This window comes from Podarcis raffonei, chromosome 5 (assembly GCF_027172205.1).
Source record: "Podarcis raffonei isolate rPodRaf1 chromosome 5, rPodRaf1.pri, whole genome shotgun sequence".
Lineage (NCBI taxonomy): Eukaryota > Metazoa > Chordata > Lepidosauria > Squamata > Lacertidae > Podarcis > Podarcis raffonei.
In genome coordinates, this window is record NC_070606.1 from 21,926,682 (window position 1) to 21,953,931 (window position 27,250).

Below are 27,250 nucleotides of genomic sequence, written 5' to 3' on the forward strand. Positions count from 1 at the left end.
TCCAGGGTTTACACATACATGGGAACTGCCTGTCTACTAGGTGCAATGCAATTGCAGGTCAGCATAACTGGTTTAATAGGCTGGCAGGACTCAATAACTTTTTATCATGTGACTAAAGTTGAGTATATCAGACATTCTCCTCCTTCAAGAGGTACACGAATTGGCAGATTTGATTGTGGGAGCAGGAGGAGGAGAATATGAAGAGATTGTTTTAAAAGGTGATAATGCAGCTTGCCCCTGAAATCAGGGACCTCTGAGATATAACAATACTCATGCTACTTGGCATTTCACTTTGTCCCTTTCTTAGCATGCATGAACAGTCATACCTTGGTTCTCGAACGGAATCCGTTCTGGAAGTTTGTTCAACTTCCGAAAACATTCGAAAACCCAAGGCGCGGCTTCCGATTGGCTGCAGGAGCTTCCTGCACTCAATCGAAAGCCACAGAAGCCACGACGGACATTGGGCTTCCCAAAAAAGTTCACATACTGGAACACTCACTTCCGGGCTTGCGGCATTCGGGAGCCAAAACATTTGAATCACAAGGCATTTGAAAACCAATTTATGACTGTACTTAGATACTCAACAGTCACAGCAGTATGCAAACCAAGAGGCTTAAGCCACTGCCAAACATCATCTCAGTTTAAGGGTGGATACTTTCTAACACACCTAAGATGAAAATTTATTCACTTAATTTTTGTGTGAGATAAGCCCCTCATTGTTGAAACGGCACGATCAAATCATTTCCCTGAGGTCTGGCAATTGGCATGCTGTCTTAAGGAATTTACAAAGGTGTATACTCAGAAAATGCATTTTTAAAACACTGGATGCAGCAAATCTGCATTTGTTTTGCTATTTATATTTAGTTTCATGAATTTCCTCTATTCCAAGTAACTCAGGTTGGTATAGTTTCTCCTCAAAATAACCCTATGAAGCCAGTTAACAAAGAGAGAGTGACTAGCCTAAGGCTACCAAGTGAGCTTTGAGCCGAGGTCTCCCCAGTCCAAATCCAAATAATAAAAGCTTGAAAATTCAAAATGCAGTGTATACTAACAAAGATCTGACCAGCAAAGTGAGAAAGCTGACAGTTCAACAACCAAACAAAAGTATCTAGGCCATATCTGCACAGCAAAGTTCCACTGATTTTATACAAGTTCTTCTTCTTTTTTTTACATGGCTTTCTCCACTAGGATCCTTAGCTGGATAAGGCTGAAAACAGCCTCTGGTCAGAGGGAGGAGATTCCCCCCTCCCCCTCCCCCCAAACTACAGATCACAAAGCTCCTTAGGGAGAGAAAATGACTTTTAAAGAAATTTAATTGTATTGTGCAAATACGCTCACCATGTTTCCATGGGAAAAGCTGCTTCAACCAACCAACCAACCAACCAACCAACCAGTTGCTAACTAAAAATCCTAGGAAAGTGTTATAAACTTATAAACACCAAGGATGAATTCAGTTCTCCTCCAGCAGCTCTGCATACCCTCAAGTCCCCAGGCCATGAAAACGGTGGCAAAAAATAAGGAAAACTCCAACCATTTACTTACATCTGGATAATAGTCTGTGGTGGGTACTAGGCGCTCAATCAGGGCCTCTAGTGATCCAGAGATGAGACTCCCATCTTGATAAACAGGATCTCCACTCCTCTCTCCTGTATCTGGCTGCACCTGCCCACTACATCCGGAACCAAGCATGCTGGAAAATATTGGTGTCTGGGGCATAGTTTCCTGCAAAAGTGGAGGGAGAAAATGGAAGCGATGTGAGCCATATACAGCGGCTTTTTCATGTGTCTCATTGGTGCTTTCCCATGTTTTGAAGAAATATCAGCCTGATCCTGTGCAACATTAGGCCTGCTTAAGTCCACTACAATTATTCGGCTTAGACCTCTGGCCAACTCTTCATAGGGTCAGACTGCTTTTTTTGTACTGCACATAACATAGCATGAACGTTGGAAGAGGAATTTGCAGTCCCAACATGCCCAAGTGTGCACGAAGCCTTTTGTCTGGCTTTGTTGTTAAATTAAATACGCATTGATAGGCCTACATTGTGCACTGGCTAGCAGGATGACATTTGTGTCTCACAATAAGAGTGTTTGAAGACAACCTCGAGGACACATTCTTACAATGGAGTAAACCAAACAATCAGTCTTAAAAATTGTTCATAAGGATTCCTATGAAAACAAGTAACTATTAAAAGAGAAGCTTAAGATTCACAATTAAAATATTCCAATGAAAAACCCACAAATTAAACACATAGTGGAAGTGAGTTGCCTTACAACAGGAGTTGGGGACCTGTACCCTTCCAAGGGTTGTTCAACTTAATCCTCAATAGCCTCAGCCCAAGTGATCAGTGGTCATGGTTGGTGGGCTCTTCGTCCAGCAGATCTGGAAGCTCCTCACTCCTGGGTTTAAACTTTGTAAGTAAAGACTTCAAACAATGGGCCTTACTTGGGGGGAGAATTCTCAAGAGAAATGACACTGCTCTTCCAAGGCCATCGATGTTCAAGCATCCCAAGGATGGGGCTTGTGTAGTGTGGTCTCTTCAATGGATCTTAACAGGACAGGAAATATCCACATGACATGAGGAGCTTCCCAAGGTGGAACAAAGCAATTCTGCCTGACCCGTTTAAATGGCTACTTAGCAGAAAACTGATTCAAGCATGGCTGTTCTGCTTCATCTGGTTTAGATCTTGACAGCAGTTCATCTCATTTGCCCTGCCCTCTCATACATGAACAGTTCTAGAAATCACTGAAGATGTGTCTGCTGACACAACATCTGCCAAAGAGCAGGTAATCTGGGGAGGCAGTTGGCTTCTGGAACACCGAAGAACGCGTTGCTGGGGTGATGCTTTCAAAGGTGTGTGGGCTATAGCGACAGTTGGGAAAGGGAGCAGTTGGTTAAATCGAGTATCTGAGTCTGGCAGCTTTCTCTAAGCATGGTCAGAGGAAGGTAGCAGGAACCATGTCTTAATCTGGGACAGAAACACATGTGGCCAGACTGCCTGTTTGTCTTAACAACATACTGGTGAGTGCAAACACAACCTTACAGTGTCTTGTGTTTCTGTCTTGCTTCAGGGAAAAATAGTATACCTGCTATCCTGGATTATTGGCAGAGATCAGAGCTCCCCCCACCCAGCTTTTCTCCTAGCTATCAGACTGAAGTATGCGATAGTCAACAACTACAAATATGTGTGGCTGCAAAGCAAATTTACATGGGAGGTGAAAACAATCGAGTTGCCATGGTGTGCTTAGATCATGAAACGTGAATGTCAGAGTGATTATGCATCAGCCCTCCATATGCTTTCTCAGTATCTCGTGTTTACTAGCCTGAATTTTCAAGGTTGCTAAGCTATATCAGGAGTAGCTGCTAAGAGAAATCCTCAATAGTGGCTCAGGTGACATCACTTTGCTTCCTTCGTGCCATGGATATTGGGATGGCTTTGTAAACATTTCATGGCTGGTATGTATGGTATCACGTCCGTGAGACTGTGTTATTGCCACGAACAAGGGATCTAGTGGAAAATTAGTTTCCTGAAATATGTGAATACTCAAGGCCTATAGCCAAGATAGGGCTCTTTATTGCTAGTTAATATGCAATTCTTCACCTTTGCATTTCCTGGTCATGAGCAATTTTGCCATCTCAGTTTTCTTTTCTTTGCAGTCTCTCTCTCCCCCGCCCCAGCTTTTGCTTTCCCTCTATTATTTGGACTCTACTTTCTTCGGCGGATTGGCACTGCTTTCTCAGGACCTTTCCTTTCCAAACCCCCCATTTCTTCCATATCGCCTTTCCTGCTGCCTGCCATGCTTGTTTCTGGGCTCTGAGCTGCTGAGCCAATGGCAGTCAGAGACATTTCTGCTTTCTGTGACGTTAGAGCAACTAAGTCAGTCACTGCCAGGCACATCATAAACCACAAAGTCCCCTTAATCGCACTAAAATGTAGATATCCTGCAATATCTGAGGATTCATTAACTACCGTATTTTTCGCTCTATAACACGCACCAGACCATAACACGCACATAGTTTTTAGAGGAGGAAAACAAGAAAAAAGATATTCTAAACAAAATAGTGGATATATGATTTTTGTGGTTCATGCTGTGGCCACAGACATGTGATCTGACAGTGAGTTTGGAGTAGCCCAATGCAAAAATCCTGAGGATCCATGTGGATCCATGCTTTGTAACCATGGAGGAGGGAAGGAAGGGGAACCATGGATCCTCTGCTCACGACTGCAGCAGATCCCCCCCCCCGCCACCCGCAGGCATTCGCTCCATAACACGCACAGACATTTCCCCTTACTTTCTAGGAGGAAAAAAGTGAGTGTTATGGTGCAAAAAATACGGTAAGTTATAACACATCACTGTTAAGTACGGCTAGAGCTCCTGTATACCATCACTCAGAATTCTACCATGCATATGTAATGTCTATATGGCACATGAAAAATTCCACCAGCCATGGAGCTTCAGCAAACTTTGTAATGGGCATGCATGACTCCTTACTGCCCTTTGATGCATATGCAAGCAAACAGTTCATGAACCTCCCACTACCTGATGAAAATTCATGGATGTTCATTGCAAGGTCCAAGGTGGTGAGTCAACCTCACTTCATCATTAATACTAACACTAAAATAATTGTTGCTTTCTACTGTTAACCCTCATCCACTCCCCGCATTCCTGGCAGCTCAACACAATACGAAGGACATGCAGCTGCCTGGCTTATCCAAATCTAGGGGGCTACTGTGAAACCCAAAACAAACCCTGAATGGTGTAACACAAATGCCTCACACCTCTTAGGACAACAGGGGCTAGAACAAGGGTATTGCAACTCTCATAACTGCTCCCATTGCAGGTCCTTCCCTTCACACAATTTACTTATATAAAAAAGAGGGGGATGGAACTACTTTTGGGCAACCTTGAGGAGGCAATACCACAACATGATGTGAGCTGGGGGAGCAACATTAAATTTCATATGGGACATTAATTCAGTGTGAGCCAGCTCTGCTATATAAAGTACCAGCCAAACATTATGTTCCCTTTTAAGGCAGCTCCCCCCCCCCCAAGCAATATTTAGCAAGCCAGTTGGGGACTTGTCTAAGTTAATTCCAACATCACCCTGACACCAAGACATAACTAAAAGAAGAAAACTCCTGCCAGCTCATATGCTAGGACAGAATCCTGCACAGCTGTTTACGACTTAGAAGGCGGAATGTCCCTAATAGTAAACAGCAGCATATCCCTCCCACAGTTCAGGCCAGTGTTTGTCATTTAAATGTTTGAAGTGACTCATGTGAATGGGGACGAGAGACAAAATGTACAGCATCTAATTGACATATAATTGAGAAATGAGACACGGCAATTCTATGCACAAGTGCTTTCTTGGTAATGTTCTGTGGTATTTCACAAATTTAGTCACAAGGCATCCTTGTAGGCTCACATGACAGCTTGACAAATGGGATGTTTCTTTGGGAGGGAGGGAGGGACGTGGAAGGCAGCTTGACTCTGTTTATTATGCGAGTTGCCTGTGAGTTTACTCCTTCCTTTTAAGGGATATGGCAGTGGTTTTTAATGAGCTACCCATGTACAGTGTGCACTGTCAGGCTATTTCATCTAGATGCATGCCCAAACTGCAGATTATGGAATAGGAGGGAACATGCTTCTTTCATAGTATTAAAACGCAGGGTCAGGCAATGAAATTGATTCATTGGCAGGGTTAACACAGGCAAAAGGAGGTATTCCTTCACAAAGTGAATAATTAACATAAGATTCAAAGCAACAAGATGCAGGGATCTGCTTAGACCAGTGGGGCCTGCAACAAAATGTTGTCATGTAAAGGTAAAGGTAAAGGGACCCCTGACCATTAGGTCCAGTCGTAGCCGACTCTGGGGTTGTGATGCTCATCTCGCTTTATTGGCCGAGGGAGCTAGCATACAGCTTCCGGGTCATGTGGCCAGCATGACTAAGCCGCTTCTGGCGAACCAGAACGGTGCACGGAAATGCCGTTTACCTTCCCGCCAGAGTGGTACCTATTTATCTACTTGCACTTTGACATGCCTTCGAACTGCTAGGTTGGCAGGAGCAGGGACCGAGCTCTGGGAACTCACCCCGTTGCAGGGATTCGAACTGCCGACCTGATCGGCAAGTCCTAGGCTCTGTGGTTTAACCCACAGCGCCACCCGGATCCCAAAATGTTGTCATGTAGTGCACTTCTTTTCAAGGTTAGAGCCTGCCAGCCAAGCCCTCTTCCAGGAACACCATCCCATACTGCTCCCAGTTGCCATTCTACCAATGGACATTCAGCATCCTGAGGCCACTGACTATGGACAGTACTAACTAGATGGTTTTGGTAGTGTTGGGGTTTCCCTTTTAAGATTTCCCCCTAGGGAAATCTTTTTGTACTTTTGGAAACCTTGGGTTTGCTTCCAAGCCTGCTGCTCCCTCCCTCTTATTCATCAGTGGCCCCATTTAGGATACAATCCTGATAATAATAAAAATGTTATTATTCATACACCAGCCACTCTGGGCAGCTTCCAACGCATACAAAAACATAATAAAATGTCCAACATTAAAAACTTCCCAATACAGGGCTGCCTTCAGATGTCTTATAAAAGTTGTGTAGTTCTTATCTCTTATCAGTTGAGGAAGACAGGTGTATCAACAGCTCTCAGCTGTGATAGTTGAAGGTTACCATGTTAAGAGGCAGTAGACCTCTGAACACCAGATGTGGAGGGCAGGCAACATGGGAGGGCTGTTGCCTTCATGCCCTTTCTCATCATCTGGCCAGCTGTTGATGTAAACAAAATGCTGGACAAAATGAACCTCTGGCCTGATCCAGAAGGACCACTCTTGTGTTCTTAGGCACCTAGATTTGAATATGAAGAGTAGAATCCTTGGCCGTGCATGAAGAGATTCCAAATCCATGAAATGACATGTTAGCACATCTATACTAAACAACCCCCTCCTCACATGATAAATAAACTTGGGTAGAGGCTTGCATCTGCTAGCAACTTTGCTGGTATTGGTGCACACACTACCCACGCTCCCTGGCACCCACATGTTCAGAGTGAGGGTAAAAGCAGAATGTGTGCAAACTGCTGTACATGTGTACAGCTTGGTTTGTGGGGCAATCAGGGTTCCCAATTCTGTGAAGGAGCCCCATGTGTATTTGGCTGTGGGCAAGGAGGCCACTTTCACACTCACCCTGAACATCCAGAGTTTAAGAAGCAATGCTAGCAGGCATTCTGCTCCTGTTCCTCACCCACCATCACTAGAATGTACAGCTAGAGGGAACATATGCACACCTGGGGCGGGGGGGGGGGGAGGTCAATGCACTCAAGTGGTTCTTACGACTGTACATTGCAATTCAGCTAAACCTACCCAGGATCCATTTCTTTACACCCTTAGGTATTCTGTGGCAACAAAACCTACTTCCATTTCTCCCCACTGGAAAAACCAGGAAGAGGTCTTAAGGGGAGGGAAAGAAGGAAATTGGGGTTTTCCCTGATTCTTTTCTTGTTTTTTTTGACAGCGCCTTCACATCTCTAGAGAGGACTGGCCTGTGGATTTCCTTTAAAATACCTCATTTTCTTTTCACAATGACCTTCTGAGGTTGGCATAACAGGGACTTACTGAAGGCTACCCCCAAAACATGACTGAATAGATGTTTGAACCTGGATTTTCCCAGCCCAGGGAAATGCCACCCCCCTGTACCACATTGACTACCAAGACCATGGATTCAATGGTTTTGTAGTTGATGACATGTTTCTCTTATGCGGTATATTATAGAATAATATAAGCAAAAAGCAAAACCTCTCCCTGCCCCAAGGAACTCAAAAATCTAAAACAACATAACATTCTGCCGTGTGTTCCCTCTCTTATCATTGATCGTGGTGTCAGAAAAATGAAACGGGTGATGACATCACATTGTGCATTGTAGAATGCTATAGGTTGCCATGAGGAGTACAAAATATACACAAAGTAGTGCGTCTAGCAACATCTAGTTCCACTCCAAGAAAAGAGAGCAATAACCAAACAAGTTAAAAGCTAACTGAGAGAGAAAGAGAGAGAGAGAGAGAGGAGGGGAAGGGAGAAAGAGAGGGAAATAATATATTTGCTTTGGCATGTTAAGAATGCGGAGCTGGGATGTTTAAGATCTTTATGTTCGCCCATGCCGAGGCTAAAAGTCACCTACTCTTGTTATGTATGTCTGTCAGTAAACACTGGAATAGAGCTCAAAGAATTCCTTATTTCTAGATAAAACAATGTAAAACGCATACTGTACTTTCGCCAGCAGTCTCTGGAGCACAAGTGCTCTGAAGCTGGCCCAATTATATTTATACAACAGCAGCCAAACGCGAAACCAAACCGCAATGTGCATTTTGGATCTGTAAGCAAAAATGCACTTTGACAGGATCCCATAAAGAGAAAAAGAGAGAGAGACTCCTCCAGGTTTTTTTTAACGTGGGAGCCGTTCTTTCCCCCACAACACAGCAAAGCCATTTAACAATATCCACATACGCACTACTTTTAAACCTTGGCTGTAGTGCATGACATGCGACACGACTCAGTTTAGCAGAGAAGCCAAAGCTTCACCTGGGGGGACTGAGTCCCGAATGTCGTTTACTGCTTTTTCGGGAGGAGGGGGAAAGAAGTATTAGAACAACATAACAAAACATTCCCAGAAAATTCCGTAAAAGAGAAATAAAGGAAGAATGGGGAATTATTTTTCCTTACCCTCATTGTTTTCTGTAGTATGTACATAAGCTTGTAGTGTTATGTTGATCCCGGTGGCTTTCTAAAAGAGGTAACCCTTAGCCGAGCATCGCAGTTCGAGCCTGAGAGGAGAAAACGAGAAAGCTCTCTGGCTTCAGCTGCCCTTCCCGCCAGCTCAGATCTCAAAAACAGCTCCAGTTCATCTGAGCAAAAGCAGCAAGCCTGCAAGCTTCCCAGACGAGCTCTGACGTCAGCAGCTGGCTTGGCTTGCCGTTGGCTGAGAGGAAGCTTGTCTGATTCAAAAGGAGTGGAGTTTACTACTACAGCTGCCTTTTGTGCGCTGAGAGTGCCAGCTTTGAAAGGAAAAGCCCACCCTCTGCTTCCCTTTATGAAAAGCTTTCCAACAGGTTGGGTCGCATGGTAATACTATTCCCCACTCACCCTTCAGCTCTGCTTTCTCGGAGATCGAAAGGGCTGGGCTGCAAAGATGAGGAACTTACTTGAATGATCTGGAGTTTTTATTTTGAAAAAATAAAACACCCAAGGTCGTGTGTGGAACAGTCAGGGTATTTCTAGCCAGTTTCACAGAACCGACTCTGTTTCTCTAAATAGTTCCTCGTTGTTTCGAACAAAGGCTTTTTGAGTTATTTCTTGTCAGAAGGGGAATTCTGACAGATAGTAACGGTAAACACTGACAAACAGACCCTTTGCATGAGTGCCAAATCGTGGATTGTGTACTTGTGATTTGGATGACTATTATTATTATTATTATTCATTTATGTAGCATTATCAGGGCACATGGCTCCTTACAAAGTTTTACAAGCAACAAATAGTATGATCATCCAGCAATCCAAACAGACTGAATTAACAGATACACAGCACACTCTACATTGCCATCAACTTCACATTACTTCAATATGATGTTAGCAGCTGTGGAAAAATTCCCCAGATCCTAATAATTAAAACAGTGTTCTCATCCCCAGCTAAAACCTAACAAACTTTTGCTTACATTCATCCTGTTTCCTTTGCCTCCCTTCCTTCCCTTTGTTGTCTTCCGCATTGTGTATATTTAGAATGTGAGTTTCTTGGGGTGGAGACTCACCCTTCCCCACTTGCTAATGCTAATATGCTGCTACTCCTACTCTTATAACAATGGTCATAATTAGTAAATAATACTAAAATAATAATAAAACAATTACTGTATATCATGTTAGTGTGCTTACAATAGCCCTTTATTGTCCGACACGTTTTGCCCAGCTAATAGGGTTAACTGCTGTCCTGTCCTGTCCTGGAATAATTTATGGGTTAAAGGGCAGGTACTGTATCCCTCTGATTTTTTTCCGCAAGTAGCCAAGTCTTTTGGTATTCATTTGTTACCTCTTTTTCCAGTATTTAGACATATCAAATATAGAAGAGGCTTATTTTAAAAACTGAATGAATGTTCTAGCTCATTTAGGTTTCATTATTTGTGTTCAAGTGTAGGAAATGCAAAAGACAATTTAAAAGCTGATTGCGAAAACAGTTCTTAGATGCACCACTCCCTGCCCCCATGACCCTTTCCCCCTGGCCCTTCATTGCTGTGTTGAAATATGCACGAGATTACTCACATGGTTAATTGTTAAATGCAACACAGTCACATCTGACTTCAAAAGAGGAAATTTCCCCAAAATGAAGTTGAAAGAGAAAGTTAAGAAGGGTCAGATGTCTCCAGAATGCTTCAGGGTTATTGAAAACTACAATATTAGAAGTTCAGTTAGAATGGTTACCACCTTTCAAGAAAGGTACCACCAGGACCAAGGGGATGTGGTTTGCAAGCAGAGTGAAGGAACTGTTAGAAGCAAAGAAGGCTTCCTTCAGAAAGTCTTGTCCAAATGAGGAAACAAACTTTGGCAAAAGAAGTGCAAGCAGACTGTATGAGATGGGGGGAACGAAATGTGAGGAGCACATAGTTATGAACAAGCAAACATAAAGACCAACAACAAAAAATCATTATATACATTAGTAGCAGGAGATAAGCTAGGGAGGTGCTTCAGCCTTTAGACGACAAGTAGGTCAAAGGTATATTGAAGGAAGAAAAGAAGATTGCAGAGCAGCTGGGTGAATACTTTTACAATGGACAATATAGTTCAGATCCCTGTGCCTGAACTAACTTTCACAGGAAGGAGAGTCTGAAGAATTGTGGTGATAAGAGAAAGTGTTCTAGGCCTTAGAAACAAAAAAAAAAAGACCAAAAAAAAAGGAAAATCACCAGGTTCAGATAGCATTTGCCAAAGAGTTCTTAAGTAACTCGAATGTGAAATTGCTGATACTCTTAACAAAAAAATTTAATGTGTCTCTAAGATCAGCCTCTATACAGGAAAGTGGCCATCAGGATGCCAGTTTTTAAACAGCGATCTGGGGTAATCTAAGAAATAACAGCTAGTTAGTTTCATGTGTCTTCCAGGAAAGCAGGTGGAAAGCATATGAAGAACAAGTCTTGCTGAAGCAAAACCAGCATGGCTTTTGCACGTGTAAGCCCTGTCTCACTAACCTCTTAGGGTGCTTTGAGAGTATTAACAAGCATATAGATAGAGGTGATCCAGTTGATATCTTGTACTTGGAATTTCAAAAAGCTTTTGACGACGTACCTCGCTGAAGAATTTTGGAGAAATTCTAATAATTTATTTATCTACTTGTTCTGCAGGATCAACAAGAATGAATTAAGTGTGCATTTCTGGCATTTCCCCCCTTAAGTATTATGATCATATTATTTATATTGCATTATGAAAGAAGAGAAAAGAATACAGTATTATCTAAATTGCTTGGGACCCATATACTTCAAAGAGCACCTTCTTCCATAAGTTCCTCTTCACATGCTCCATTCATCACCTAAGGAATCACCTGAATCCTAGGGGCGGCAAAATGGAGCAGTCCTTTTTGTGGCATCCACCTTGTGGAAAGTCCTCCTGGCTTAGATTTGCCAAGCCCGAACACTTTGTGGGCCAAAGCCTGGTTTAGGATGGAAAACCTCCATCCTCTCATTCCTATTAATATTTTAAGACATTTTAGACATTTAAAGATATTTTAGCTTCACTCAGTTTGGGGAGCTATATGAATGGATGTTTTTTGTTGATTTAAAAAAAATATTAAAGGTTTTTATTTTTTGTGTGGTTTATTTGTCAATTTGGTTTGTGTGTATATTTTATTGTTACTGGCAGCTTTGAATTTCTTTTTGCGGGGGACAGGAGAAGGATATAAATTTGTGAAATAGACACCAATCATTTAGCTATATTTGGTTTAAAGGCAAGTATGACTAAGTTTTTTTTCCAATTTTTATTTTTCTTAGTCTAATTCCCATTGCTAAAACTGGGCTACTCTGTACATCACTCCAGTTTTGTAACCTGATTGTAGCAACCCATCACTTCCCACCTTGCTTGTAAGAATGTATATATTTCAATGTATTTAGAAACACTTAGATTTTGGCCTCCACTGCTCTACACTTAGTGCCTGCCTTGTGCCTCTTGAAAGCAGCTGTGTATAATAACAATGGCGAACATGCCTAATAAGAATGACTAACCTGCGGCTTAGGCCCTTTTCTAAACAAACCTTGGAAAGAACTAATTTCTACGAGCTTTTCATCTTGAATGTTGATGGGTGGTTAGGGACAAGGTTGTGTGTTGCTCTTTCCACACTCTGTTACAAAGGTCATGGCAGTTCATCTTCCTCCCAAGAACCTCTGTCAACATTTGAGGCTTTCCTTGCATGGTGATAAGAAGGGTTCTACCAAGGTAGTTGAGGAAACAACGGGCTTTTCCCTCACAAGCACATTTCCAGTATCTTATCCCTGGTGTTTTCTGTATGTGGCTAGGAGTATTCAAAGTGTTACCTTCCAGATGTTGTTGACTTATAACTCCCATCAGTCAGCACAGCCAAAGTCAGGGGTGATGGGCAGTGGTGTATCTAGGGTCCCTTATGCAGTTGACAAGGATCTGTATTGCCCCACCACAAAAATCACTTTACCATAGTAGCCACATTAGAAATCACTATGTGACCCAAGTACTCAAAGTGTCTGGAGTGAGGGTGAGGTGAGTAGGAAGGGCAAGAAACACAGGAAGAATCTCCTGTGTTTGATCTTACTGCAACAGCAGTGGCATGTTGCTAAACACATATACATCATAGATGCCATAGTCTCCAGCGGTCTACCTTCATACCGCCTCTCCATTTCTCCTACTGCTCAGTTTCCAGCTCTGGTCTAAACTCATGACCTGACACAGATAACTGGAGGCAGATTTCTAGGATGATTTTTGTGCTCCCCAAGGTCCTGTGCCCTGGAGAGTGCCGGCTTCTCCAACCCCTAGGTACACCTTTTGTGATGGGAATTGTAGTCCAACAACTTTAGTGCATTTAATATGTGTGTATTGTCTGCAAGAAGAAGTACAAGTCTGACTTTGGCTTAGATTGTGGATTGATAAAATACTTGACCCAGATCTCTGTATTTTAAAGAAAAGTGTAACGGAAACGAATAACCAAGCATGGTTTGGGTGCAAGGTTGGTAAAGCTCCCCTTAGATACCTAGATTTTACATGGCTTTACTTAGAAGTGTCTGGAAATGTGTAAAGGAAGCACACAATAAAACTATAGTCGTCAGTTGACTGTAAACCAGTTTGCCCCCCAGCCAAGATGGGGTACATTTCAAAGTTGAGTGAAATTACAGGAAAGAACATTTGGGTTGAGAGTATTACAAATCTCTCCTTTTGCTGCTTGCCTTGAACTGCCAAGGCAGGGAGGTTTTTATGCACCTGGCTGGCTGGTAGGCTTGCCAAACAACCAGCAGGAAACTGGCCTGGCCAGATGTTATCTGTGTTGTTTTTACTCGCAGGCCGGTTGGTTTGTAGCTGTGCACCTTGGGGTTTTCCAGGGTTTTGCTGCTGTTTTCCTTTGCAAGCCATTCTCTGTTTTGTCTTGGTAAAATGCAAATAATATTTCAGTTATAGGTTAGACGGTGATGCTTATACTATGGTAAAGGCTGTCATTCAGGTTGCATTCTTCCAACTGCTGAGAATATTTTACAGTTCCTCTTTCCTTTATCTACTCCAAACCCTTCCAAAAATGACAGTTTTGTCATTTTTATGGTGTGAAACTGAAACTGATTCATTCAAAGTCGCTAACGACAGAGTTTATCACAGCTGGCCAAAAAGTGTGACCCTATCCATATTTATCCATAAAGCTAAAATCACATATAGTCAAAACACAGGGGGTTCAATGGTGGGTGAGATTACCAAAGTCCTTTTTCCTGGATGCCCACCCCCTTTCCACCCCCTTTTAATTCTCTCCCCACCCCAGCCAGCACATAAAGATGAACATGCACAAGTTAAAGGCATGTAAATTGTGGGCATACTGTATTAAAAAATAAGTATTGTGATATTTGTGTCTTAAGCACAATCCTATATGCACTTACTCAGAAGTAGGAGCCACTGAACGATGATGTACTTATTTCTGTGTAAACAGGCATAAGAATTACAGCTCAGACACAAGACCAGTGCGCTCCATTTGCACTGCAGTATGTGTTATGTACACATAGCTCTATAAATAGCACTCAGTTTGACACATAAAATTTTTGGGAAGAGAAACTGTTCAAAAGTATTTTATCCTACTCAACAAGTCTGAGCGGGGCTTCCTTCTTTCTTTAGACTAAGCACTTTTACATAAAATTGTGAAGGCGGGGGTCAAAGGGAACCGTGATAATTTAAAGAGTCAAAAACAAACGAAGAACTGGATTACAGTGCGCTGCAACCGATTTACTTAAAGACACTTGGATAAATTGCATACCCGATTCCTACAGGACAGCAACAAGTAATTACAAAGGCACCAATTTACATTCTTCTGAATCATGTTAATTACAAGGGAAGTAGCTTTGACATATGCCATTTACATCCTCTTAGTAAGTTCTTTCAGTAATGTTTAGGTTCATTACATGTACATTGCTCTTTAAGAAGAGTTCGCAGAACAACATGCATGCTACAACCACTTGAAGAATTCACATTTTTTGGGATTCCTATATGAAACGACCTGATGCACACATCTCAGACCAATGCATGCATTGGAACTTAAGTTATCCACCATATTTCACATTTCTCCAGGTGTAATGACATTGTTCTGGAAAGTATCAAAATATAGATTTTGAGAGCAAAGGCCCATTTTAATGCATATTCTTGGAGAAAAATACTCCAAATGCCAACCCTTGACCCCACCCCTGATTTTGAGAAGGGTTTGGTTTGTTTAAAAAATGCAGATTAATGCGGAAATTGAAATAAATTATGGGTGAAAGCTTGTGACGTGGTCTAGAAACATAGAGATTCTTCCTTCCCTAATACATGTGCAATGAAATGCTGTTCTGAAAAAGAAGTTTGGTGCGGAAGGAGTGAGGAAATGGGGAAGGAATAATGAGGGCGGGCCACGGAAAAGACATGATCTTTCTCACTCTGTAAATAGCAAATAATGAGACTTCTAGCTTAATAGTGATTTCAGTCACTCATGTACAGTAGCAAAAAGGTTGGGGAGCATCTAAGGAGAAAACATAGAGGATCTTATCATAGAGGATATTTCACCTCAGATTTGTACAGGAGGAACACTTGGAAACATTGCTGAAAGTGCCTTATTGGAATGCAGTGATGTGGTAAACCAGTGGAGGGGATGACATGCTGGATTGCTTTTCTTTCTTATGTAACAGCACAACCTGTACACAAAGGGAAGTATTCTTGGAATGTTCATACTCAGCATGCTTTATGAGCTTAGTATTACCTTGGGCCTCCCAGTTAGAAGGTGTGGTACAGAGGCGTGAAGCAGAAACCCTCAGTTAATTTCAACATATTAGATACTCCATTGCAAACCAGATTGGCCACAACTGTGGTGCAGGCAACTTCTGCAACAAGTGCTTAAAAGCAGTTTACTGAATCTTCAGTCAGGCTACAGCCAATACCTTCCACGGCATCTTTGGATCTAGTTGCAATAGTTTTCAAGCTTCCCTCCTTGCAGAGAGCCTTTCACATCGGTTTCATTTGTCATGAAAACCCAAAGCCCTGCAGAACATTGTGGGCTGCGTTCTAATGTCACCCTCAGTTTATGTGGGGCATTGAAAGAGTCTTGTTTATGAAACTGGATTCTACAATGTGCAAATTGAGAAGGGTACTCTGGAATTGCAAAGGAAGGCTAATAGGAGCATGCCATCTCACTTTTAGGGAAGCTTGCTTGCCATTACTCATGAGGAACCCCTGAAATGTGTCTGAAGATCAAAGGGTTTCTACAACCAAATTTGAAAATCATTGGAGCAGTATAAAATGGGCCCAACATCTTTAATGTAGAAACTGAGCTTTTATCTCATGATGTTACATATTTTGCTATAAACTAAGCTGGAAATAGGGATGTGGGTGGCGCTGTGGGTTAAACCACAGAGCCTAGGACTTGCCGATCAGAAGGTCGGTGGTTCAAATCCCCGCGATGGGGTGAGCTCCTGTTGCTCGGTCCCTGCTCCTGCCAACCTAGCAGTTTGAAAGCACGTCAAAGTGAAAGTAGATAAATAGGTACCGCTCTGCCGGGAAGGTAAACGGCGTTTCCGTGCACTGCTCTGGTTCGCCAGAAGTGGCTTAGTCATTCTGGCCACATGACCCGGAAGCTGTACGCCGGCTCCATTGGCCAATAAAGCGAGATGAGCGCTGCAACCCCAGAGTCGGTCACGACTGGACCTAATGGTCAGGGGTCCCTTTACCCTTTACCTTTAAGCTGGAAATAATAATAATGACAATAATTTCTAGTTTGTTTTATTGTACTGTTTGAAATCAGGCCCATAGCCAGAGGTTTTGTAATGGGGATGGCATAGTGCTAACTGTTGAGAGTCATCCTGGAAAGAGTGAGATTGGAGTGGGAATTGGTTTTTTTTTTAATAAGAAATAACAAAGCCCAAATACATGTAGTCCAGTTTAAGCCAATAAAATACAAGTTTGAATCCTCCTAAGGATAGATCATTATTCGCCAGTGCTTTTGCAATAACTAACCAGAATGCTAGAAGCAAGGAGCAAGTTTACTTCATTGTTCCTGAGAGAAAAATAATTTTGTTGATGTTTTAATGTGGGCAGAGAATACTCTTTAATATTGTGGTGTTCATATAATCACTTAAGAGTGCAATCCTATGTAGCCATAGGACAGACTGGATCTTCACCTTGGATGTTGAAGACCAAACTTCAGTGTTGGAGCCTAGTTCTTCAAAACCACCAGCGTCTCTCTGAAGTCCTGGCCCAACTGACATCACACTTCTGGCATCAGTAGGGCCAGAAAAGGGACATTCTGGGGACATTCTGGATCCAACAACTGGAGAAAGGTTTAGACACCTCTGAGCATCTCTAAACCTCTCCCCCGCCCCTTTCCCCTCCTGCTGGAAATAATGGGATGGAAACAGACAATCCTCACACCCAAAATTAATACTTTAAGGCCCAGAAACAACTGAGGTATGCAGACTGTTCGTCCATCCTCACTTCCACTCTGCTGGCTTGAGACCAGAAGGGGTTTGCATTAGGTGGTAGAGCTGCCTTCAGATTTACGCCTCCCCTCTGACATGTTGGTATTACACCCTCAAAAAATGGATTATATATTTTGAGTATGGCAACTGAAACACCATGCTACAAACTATCCTCTCAACTGTAAATCATATGCTTGCTATTTTACTGATGATACTAAACGCCTCCTTTCTTTAGAAACCTCAGAGTTGTTTACATGGGATATATGTCATCTTCCATCTAGGCATTGGCCAGGTTCCATACTCATTGAGTGCTTCCACATACCTAGTGTCGTATGTACAACGTAGTGTTGTATTGCTACACTTCAAGCACTGTGCACTGGTTTATTGTGAGGTCCACAGCTCTTTTTTTTTGTAAACTTCTTTTTATTCATTTCCTATAACCAAACAACAGCAAAGAAAGAAAAAGAAAAATAGCCAACACAGCTCTTATTTGATACTGCACCACATCAAACAAGCATGCTATATGGGGAGGTGATGCAGAAGTTTTGGAATTTGCAAAACGGGGTGGTTGTTCAGTTTGCCTGTTATCTCTACGCAGCGAAGTAACAAAGCCATTTAATGCAGCAAACACATCTTTAAAAAATTCATTTTTTTATGCATTCAAACGGAGCACGTGGCACTTCGTGAGAATGTTTTTATGTGAGTGAATTTCATTGAGTCTATTACGAGTTTAAATGCTGCAAGCTCTGTGCTGGTTTGTGACCTTGTCATGTGCGAGTGCAATGGTAAACAAGCTTATTCAAAACTGGGCTGGATTAAGTTTAGGGTATCAGTTCTTGGTGTTCTTGTTTATCGCTACTGGGTTGCTTCGGCAGGGTGGGGCTCTTTTCAGTTGGCAAACAAAGCCTGACACAAACAAGAGAGGCACGCCGGGTGAGGTGGCAGCATGGAACGTGCAGGAAATGCCCTCCAGGAGCAATTAGCAGCAGGTAGCTAAGTACGCAGCCTCAGAGGGCACCTAGGGGAGAGACCTCTGTATATTATAAAGTTTCATTACATTATTAGTATTTGAATCTGAATTATGCATAATGATAATGCAGTCCTATGTATATTTACCAGTGAGGGGGAACTCCCACTGAATTTGAGCTTCCTCCTAAGTAAAAAATACATTTAATTGGCTAGTGCAAAACAAACAGTGTGAATAAAGGACGTGTCTTTTAACAATAGGAATTAAGTTGCCAAGGACCTCAAGCAGGGAATCCTGGGAACTGTAGTTCTGTGAAACAGCTCAGGGTCACTCCTAATCATAACTAGTTCCAAGTTCGTTTACATTTTCAGTGCAAAAGATACTTTTATTTTAAAGGAAAAGCCTTCATTTTAAAAATTTAACCTCCCAGTTCCTTTAAAAAAATTAAAAAATTGTTACCCGTCTGTTACTTTAAATGTTCTGTTTTTAATTTAGTAAAAGGTACATTATATGTAGATTTTTTAAAAAAATAAATTTTAGAAAAGAATTCACTGTGGATTTTGTATAATAAATGTTAAGATTTAGTATAATAAGATGCAGTAATGGTCTCAATGAGGCAGTAACTTAATTTAGCTCTTCTCAGTCAGCTGTGAATATGAGAGCTATCAGTAAAAATCAGGTTTGTGGGTTCTGTGGCCATATCAACAGAGTTTAGTCAGTTTAGCAGTCATTCCTTCTTCCCCTTGGGATCCTGGCACCAGAGGTTCTGTGAGGGGATCTCTTAAAGACTGTCAGCACCCTCACTAAACTGAATTTCCCAGGATTCTGTGGGGGAAGCCATTGATTGTTAAACTGACTGGGGCTTTTTTATAGTATAGGATGATATGCCCTTACAGTGTGAGCCAATCAGTGGCTAGTCAGAAGTGAATATACATATGTGAATGTTCTGTATTCACAGGAGCATGCACTCAAGGCAGTGTAAACAGGACTGTGAGCCACGTAAGACTGTAATCCAACTCCCTGGCTGGCAGCAGCAGAGCTCTGATAGAGCAACATAACCGCTACCATACCCTCCAAGTATCCCGATTTTCTAGGGACAGTCCTGAAATTACAGAAACCATCCCAGCTTCTGATTTGATCCTGGAATGTCTCCATTTCCCCTGCCAGTGCTGTTGTCAAGCTAGGGGAGGAAGATGAGCCAGCGCTTGTCCCTAGATGTAGCAGTGGTGGCGGTAGCACAAGGGAGCACCCCGTTGCCTCTCCATGGCCGCCACTGCTGGCCTACTCCCTTGAACCAAAAACAAACCCCTGTGTTGCAATAAGAACCAGTCACAACAATACAAACATAAGACATAGGCTAATAGTAGAGAATATATAATAGAATAATGATATCATTCAAATTATAGGAATAAGCCAATCAGAGTTCATATGTACAATATAATAGAGTGGTAGCGAGGACCGTCAAGCTGTGTGTTCAAAACAGATGTCTAAGGACAGTCTCACAATAGTTTTTCAAAAGTTTCAACAGAAGAAATCTCAAGTTTCAATAGTAAAGTCTCTCAATAGTCTTTCAAAAGTTTCAACGGAAGATGTCTCAAAAGCCTCAAAAGGACAGCGTCTCCGGAATGATACAGTGGTACCTCTGGTTACGTACTTAATTCGTTCTGGAGGTCCGTTCTTAAGCTGAAACTGTTCTTAACCTGAAGCACCACTTTAGCTAATGGGGCCTCCCGCCACCGCTGCGCCACTGCCACACGATTTCTGTTCTCATCCTGAAGCAAAGTTCTTAACCCAAGGTACAATTACTGGGTTAGCAGAGTCTGTAACCTGAAGCGTCTGTAAGCTGAAGCGTATGTAACCCGAGGTACCACTGTACTACTGTTTCATAATAGTCTTCATCAGCCGATATTTTTCAACAGAATATGTAAGTAAGATTCATGCTAAGGATCAGTGCTCACTAGATAGTGTAGCTGCTGATCAACTATTAACTATGAAGAAGAAGAAGAAGAAGAAGAAGAAGAAGAAGAAGAAGAAGAGGAGGAGGAGTTTGGATTTGATATCCCACTTTATCACTACCCGAAGGAGTCTCAAAGCGGCTAACATTCTCCTTTCCCTTCCTCCCCCACAACAAACACTCTGTGAGGTGAGTGGGGCTGAGAGACTTCAAAGAAGTGTGACTGGCCCAAGGTCACCCAGCAGCTGCATGTGGAGGAGCGGAGACGCAAACCCGGTTCCCCAGATTACGAGACTACCACTCTTAACAACTACACCACACTGGCCTACGTGTTGTGACTGGCCTCCTCCCTTGGGCAGCTGGAGAGTGGGCGAGGAGGAGGAGAGGCCGTGGCCCCCCAGACTGACGTGACGTGCTGGCTCTGAGAGGCAGGTAGAGGGCAGGGTTGCACTGGGCAGGAAGAAAGGGGGAGCAGAAGGAGTCTTGATTTTTTTTTTTAATAAAATGCGTCCATGTCAAATCTTGCCCCTTTCTAAAATTTATTCATTGGTGTGTGTTTTTCTTTTTGCAAATCTACCAAAGAATAAAATAAAATAAAATCGGGATCATTGAGTTTTCTCAGGACGATGTCTGCTGTGTCCCATTGGTGTAGTGGGGTGGCACTCTCACTACTTGCGACAGGAAATGCTGTACAGGTAGCGCTGGCTGTGAATGCTCTCAGTAGCACATTTCCCCCCACATGGGACTGGAGTATGAATTATTACTCCCTGCATCCTTAGTTGGAAAGTGATGCTATCCCATTCCTGCTTGGGAGGAGGCTTTGTGAATAGTATCTGAGACATCACTTCTCCACCAAGGATGCTGGGATATAATTCTAGTCCCAGTTCTGGGGGCAGGAGGAGGAGGAAAGGAAGAGATGGTTTTCAGGGACAAATGCAACCTCTGCTTTCTCTTCACTTCCTACATTTTTTCCATGGTGGGGCAGGGAGCTTGGGAGGCAATGGCTTGCAGACTGAACACAGTTCTGCTTGCATCAGGCTGCAAGCCATCCTATGTTCCCCTTGTTCCTTCTTGTGAACATTTGTGGAGGGGTGTGTGTGTGTTTGGCTCTCCTCAAATGCGTGTGACTTTCCTACTAAAATTGTACCAGCATAGCTGAATGTGCAAAACCCCTTATGTCAAGATGCAAGCACATGAATGTTTCAGCAAATCGGCAGAGACAACACAAATGTCTGCTGATGTCAGTCTTTAAAGTGGTATTTTGGGATGTTTATAAGCTTCCTCTTATTTAACAACAACATTCCCTTTGAAAGCTTTTCAAGCCACAAGACATCAGAAGCAGCAATGTGTTAAAGAAAACTAAAAACAACAAGGCTAGCAAGTCAGTTTAATAGTTCTGGCAGGCAACAGCAAAGCAACTTTCTTTATTTTCCCAGGTTAGATTTAAGCTGTTGCTTTCTTGTATAATTTTGAAGGATCCCATGTGTGAAAATGACCATGAGACAGGCACAAACTGATAAAACTTAGGCACATGAGCCTTACGTTTACTAATACAACAATTTCAGAGCAAACCTCAGCCATGAAAGTTTCCAAAACACTGATCTGAGTCATTGCTTAACTCCATTTGCAGAAAATCCCCATAGAGGTGAGATTCTCTTGCTCTGAAAGGATCAAATGCATTTATAAAACTTATATTTTGCAATGGATCCCTGGCTTGATTGGCCATATTCACAAAGTTCTGGAAACAGCTTTGCCTTTTCTGGATATGTGTTCCAGCGATATACAGTATTAAAATCTTAGCAAATAATGCTTTTAAAATAGCAACAACTTTTTGCATCTCTGCTCTCTTTCTGGCGATAGTGCTAAATACTTACACCATGTCTTCTAAGGTATCCTGCCTGAAAGACATGCAAATCAGCCATCCTTTCCAACTGCTTCTACTGTATGCTGCCCATTTAGTTAGATGCAATGTCTTGTGATCTTTACAAACCGTTTATTTTAAAAAGTTTTCAGAGCAGCCTGCCAGTTTGGCATATATACTAATAAACACAAGGCTACCTCTGACTTTCCAAACAAGAGGTAATCCAATAAACAGATTATAGCATCCTGATTATTGTATTCTTGTCTATTTCCAGAACTCCTTACCCATGTCCAATTCCAGTGCATACAATACAAGCATCCCTTTGCAATAGTGTACAAGCAACAGTTGCCACCAGTGGCTTGATGCACCTTGTGATGTTTCCATGGGATGACAGTGCCATAAACAATCTTCTTACAACTAATTTTGCCTATTAAACAGCGGAGACTACCCAGTTTGCAAATAGTGGCTGATGGCTGCTACAAAAGTTGGCTGACTTCCCCTCTCTCTGCCCAATGGTGGAAAGAACCATGGAGTTCCAGGCACTCACCCAGGGTCTGTGGTCCTTTAGGGAATTGAGATATGGCAGAGACTGTCATAGTTTTAAGAAATATGGTTGATTCACCTATTTACACCTTCAGTCTGCATAGAGGGAGTCCAGATCTTACAGCATGGTGATTTCAAGAGGGACTTGTATCCCACAGCAGTGCAGCCATGGAGTCCAAGGCATCTCTCCTAGCCTACCTGCAGCCAACCTGCCCAACATGGATCCCAGTCCTTCTTCCTTTTCCTTCTTCCAAGCAACCCTTGCTAAAGACTCTTCCTATCACCTCATACCCAATAACCCTGGCAACCTTCCAAACCCCTGTCTCTGGGCAGGGGGGAAGGACATTTTTCTTGCCTTGCCAGTAGCCCTCAGTGGCCCTGTATTGTTTCTTAATGGCCCTAGCTTGGCCAGGTCATTTTGCATAGGCTTGCCCAGGAATTACTCTGCAGTTTGTATTTCTCCCTTCACATCCCAAATAATCAAAATCCTGCCATTTATTAATTTCTTGGGGTTTTTGGGGGGACGGGTCCCTCTTCCAAATCTATAACATGGCTAACATTGATCAGTGACCAATAGCTTCTCCTGTAACACAAAAGAGAGCTGTGTGGATGAAAAGTTTTTTTCCTTTCCAAGATCTGAATGGCTGATCCTGCTGGTAAACTTCCATAGATATTATCTGTGTGACAATGATGATCATACATTTCTCAACAGCCTTTGATGGCTTATGCAGGAAACCTTCCTTTGCATGGCGCACTGTGATAATGACCCGTGGACATAAGGGATGGATAATGACTGAGCAGAGCTCTTGAGCCAGGGCTCAGATAAAAAGTTGAAGGAAATCTTATCCAGATGCATCCTTTTACAGTTACAATCAATCTGAACCACCTTCCTGTCTCGGTCCCAGCCCTTTTCACAAAATATACACGGTTCCTCCAACCCAAAAAATACATGAGACTAATGTTCTTTTCACATGTAGCTACAGCTACAGACATGTTATCCAAATGTGTCTTGAAATAAGGACACCTGCAGACAAAATTATTATTCTGCTGAACATCAAACATCTCATTTAGAGGGAGAGGAGAGTGGGGGTTTCTCACCCAGCCGCCTTTGTTTGACACCACATATTATGATTCCTCAGAGTCAGGAGTACATATACTGCTGATGACAACTTTTCACACCACATAATCACAAGAAAATCCCTCCCCCCCATGGAGCGCATTGCATTTTTGCAATTTAATCTTGAATATACCCAAGAGTGTATCGTCAAACCTTTATAGAAATCCCAGTCATTACCAGAATGCTCACTGCTCCTCTGCCACCATGGAGACATGAAATTATACCTCTGCACAGTGTTCAACAATGGTCATCAAATATATGTAGAGCTACTTTCAAGGGCAGGCCTCCAGAGTATGCTTATCACAGGTATTAATGTCCCCCATATCTTCTATGTAATTAATAGCACCTGTAAATATATACGATGCCCTCTGATAGGGTCTCCATGATGCCAGCATCGCCACCCTGTAAGGAACATGAGTTCTGCCATGGAGATGCCCCATGACTCAAATAAGTGGGCATATTTATTATTGTTATCTACCCAGAGGCAATGGAGGCAAGTTCTCCTGTGAAGGTGTAATGTATATTTGTAGCAGACTATCCCTCTTGCAGGAATTGCCGACCACTGTCCCATGTGAAAAAGGACCCAATTGCATCCTTTCTGTGAAGAACATTCCAAGTTCTGGACTTGGCCTATTCACTGGACTACTGGCTGCTTCTGGGCAGGAAGTTGTATATGAAAGCTTCCTGTGTCAACTCACTGGCGCTTTGCTTCATCAGAAGGGTCTACCTGAGCTCTTGTGTTCCTGGTCTTGCCTTCAGTACTGCCTGGTAGCTCACTCTCTGATCCTGATTGCCCTTCCTTTCCTGTCTTCAGACACCTTCCCATGGTCCAGCCCTGATTCCTAGAAAATGTCAAGACCAAATCTTACCCCAAAATGCACCAGCTATAAATTAGAACCCATTTTTTTTTACCTGTTTCAAAGCTGCCTGTTGACATGTGTTTTGTTAATTGAAGCAGTGTTGAGATATCAAGAGATAGAAATGTGGCATATGTCTGTTTAAACAAATTACTCATCTCCCACGTATACAGAAGCCCCCCTTCCAAACTTTCTTTCATATTTGTTCTGCCCGGCACTGATGTTTCTGCAAAAAAGCTAATCCATTATTCATCAACACCTCTGATTTTGGCCTAAAATCTGAATTAGAGATAATTGGAATCTCTTCCATTGTTTATGTTCATACATCAAGGATCATCTAGTCAGTGCTGTTATGCTTCATGTACTGAAGCTAATCTAATTTTTTGAAAAACGGTTTCCATAATGGAATTGTTGCATTTAGGCTTGCATCTGTCACCAAACGAAATTTAGAATTTGAATCTGTGAAGATGGTGGAAATAATCTCATTGGCGTTAATGGGATTTGCATCAGCATCATGACTGGATCAGTACAGGAGGCTATAAAAAGACAACAAATGTTATGGCACCCGAGTGCCTAAGCTTTTGTAGGCTCCTACTTGTTTGATCAAGTGTATAAAGTGGACCGGGATTGTTATGAATGTTTATTTTGTTATGTGCATCCTTTCTCTCCAGGAAGCATAGGGCAACATATCCAGGGGTTATCCCACTTTTATGCCCAGTGAAGTAAGGGAAGCCACCCACATTGGTTCATGACTGAGCATCTCTCAGGTCTATCTATTATACCAGAGATGTTCAGACTTCATCCCTGCCAAGGAAACCCTGCACATCTGCTACACAACCTGTGTGAGGTACAGAGAATTCTTGGGGAAGAGGTTATGTGTTTTGTGCATTCTGCCAATGCCAATTGCTGGCCAGATGTGTTGGGACTCACTGGTGCTACATGATAAGTACATGAGCTGATAAATGCATGCAACACAAGGGATGGAACCTGTGGTCCTCCAGATGTTGTTGGACCACATTTCCCATCAACCCTACTCACTGGCCATGCTGATGAAAGTTTTAATCAAAACCATTGGGAGGGCCACCATTTCCCCATCCCTGCTGTAGGAGAAGACCAGTAGTATTTGAGAAACTGCTTTTCAGTAAAGTTTGTTCACCATTACTGATCTTGATCAGCTACTGAGAAAACTCAGGGTCCCCTACAATACAGCTTGGAAACCACTTCACCCCACTAAGCTGGCTCTCTGTATCCTGCACATACACACTGTAGACCAAAGGGTGGAATGACTAGCAAGGTGAGAACTACAGAGAGCAGAATCCACTCTGATTAGCAAAGGGTTACAAAACTGGAGTGATCCTGAGCACATGATCCTGTAAGCTGTTGCCCTACGACCTTTTCGTTTTAGTTGTGGGCTATCATTTGCATCTCCAGCTAAGTATGTTGATGGCTTGCACAACAGCACTTCACTCAGAATCAGCTCAGTGAACAGTATCCATACCAACCAAGACCATATGCCCATAAGCTATACCAGCAAAGCTGCACCCTTCCCCCTTCCAACTCCGTACACACATATGTGCCATTCCAGGAATCTTAAGATTTGACAATAAAAGGCTATTACCTTTTCCCAAGAACATATTATTTGAAGAGACAAGGCAAATGCCTCTGTCGCCCACTCAAAACTTCAATTCCTGCTATTACAAAAGATAATCACCTCTCTCACCTCTTGTTCCCTCTAGTTTCTCTGGTTAGACAACTGAAAAGGGGATAGCCATTAGAATTTTATTGATTCACTATTTCTGTATGGGTCCACATAGCCTTTCTGTGCATGGTCCTTTTCAGATAACTTTTAAAGGAGAAGAAATAAAGAAAACTTCTTAGAACAAGTCACAAAGACAGAAAACTCATTCTCCTATTTTCCAGGCTCAGTCTCTTCCTCTAAAAGAAATACTTTGCTTCTATTGGATTTTCTTCTGCTAATGTTAAATGTGCACATTGTGTGATTGTGTGATATTTGGAGCTGGCATTGCACCATTTCTCTGTTTTTACACTTGTCAGGGAACTGCCATCGGCTCAGGGGTGAGAGGGGAAAAGCCAGATGGATTACAGAGAGCCCCCAAAGATCGTGGGAAGCAGCACCTCCTCAGCGGAGGAAGGTAGCCAGGCTTCCAGTGGAGAGGAGCTTCAGGGCTCAGAGGAGGCGAGGCAGTGCCAGGACACCTTGCCTGAACAAAGCGGGGAGGAGAGAGGTCTTCCATTACCCACGCCCTCCCTGCACAGTAGGCTTCCGCGCCAAGAGGGGAAGCGCAGATTGGGTCTCAAGAAACTACTCTGCTGGGGAAGGTTGAAGGACCACCCACTCACAGATTCTGCCAGTGAATGAGCGAGCCACAGAATAGTGGCGCTCTGCATGGTGAAGGCTTTTTGGCACCAATAATGAGGCTTTACAGCCAACCATTTGCCTGATTGCTCTCGAGTAACCCCCTGATATCCTTACAACACTGGTGCAAGCATCCTTGATTGCAGCAAAGTTGTTGGCACCTGTCTATCTTGAGACACAATTGAGTACATCTCTGGGGGTGAAGTCAAAACTGCTGTGTTAAGAGCACCAAAGTGACCTCCCCGGGGTGCAAGCCTGGGAAGTGTGCATGGAGGTCCTGGGCTGCCCAGATGGCAAGACTCTTGGCAGAGCAATTCATTTGGCACCAGCATGGCTGCATGGCCGCTGGAATGAGGCATATAATGTGCCATCCATCCATCTTA

General features: G+C 42.8%; 1 protein-coding gene across 5 annotated transcripts in view; it reads right to left on the bottom strand.

The window, feature by feature from the left end:
- RASGEF1A (RasGEF domain family member 1A) overlaps window positions 1-27,250 on the bottom strand; it is a 220,768-nt gene that overhangs the window by 36,700 nt on the left and 156,818 nt on the right. For 4 of the 5 annotated variants that reach the window (XM_053388197.1, XM_053388194.1, XM_053388198.1 and 1 more), the window contains one exon: window positions 1,543-1,722. In XM_053388197.1, the coding sequence (XP_053244172.1) occupies window positions 1,543-1,716 (174 nt within the window). In that variant the 5' untranslated portion in view covers window positions 1,717-1,722. Of the gene's footprint in view, window positions 1-1,542; window positions 1,723-8,721; window positions 8,940-27,250 lie in introns of those variants that run through there. The other variant, XM_053388195.1, reaches the window with a different exon arrangement.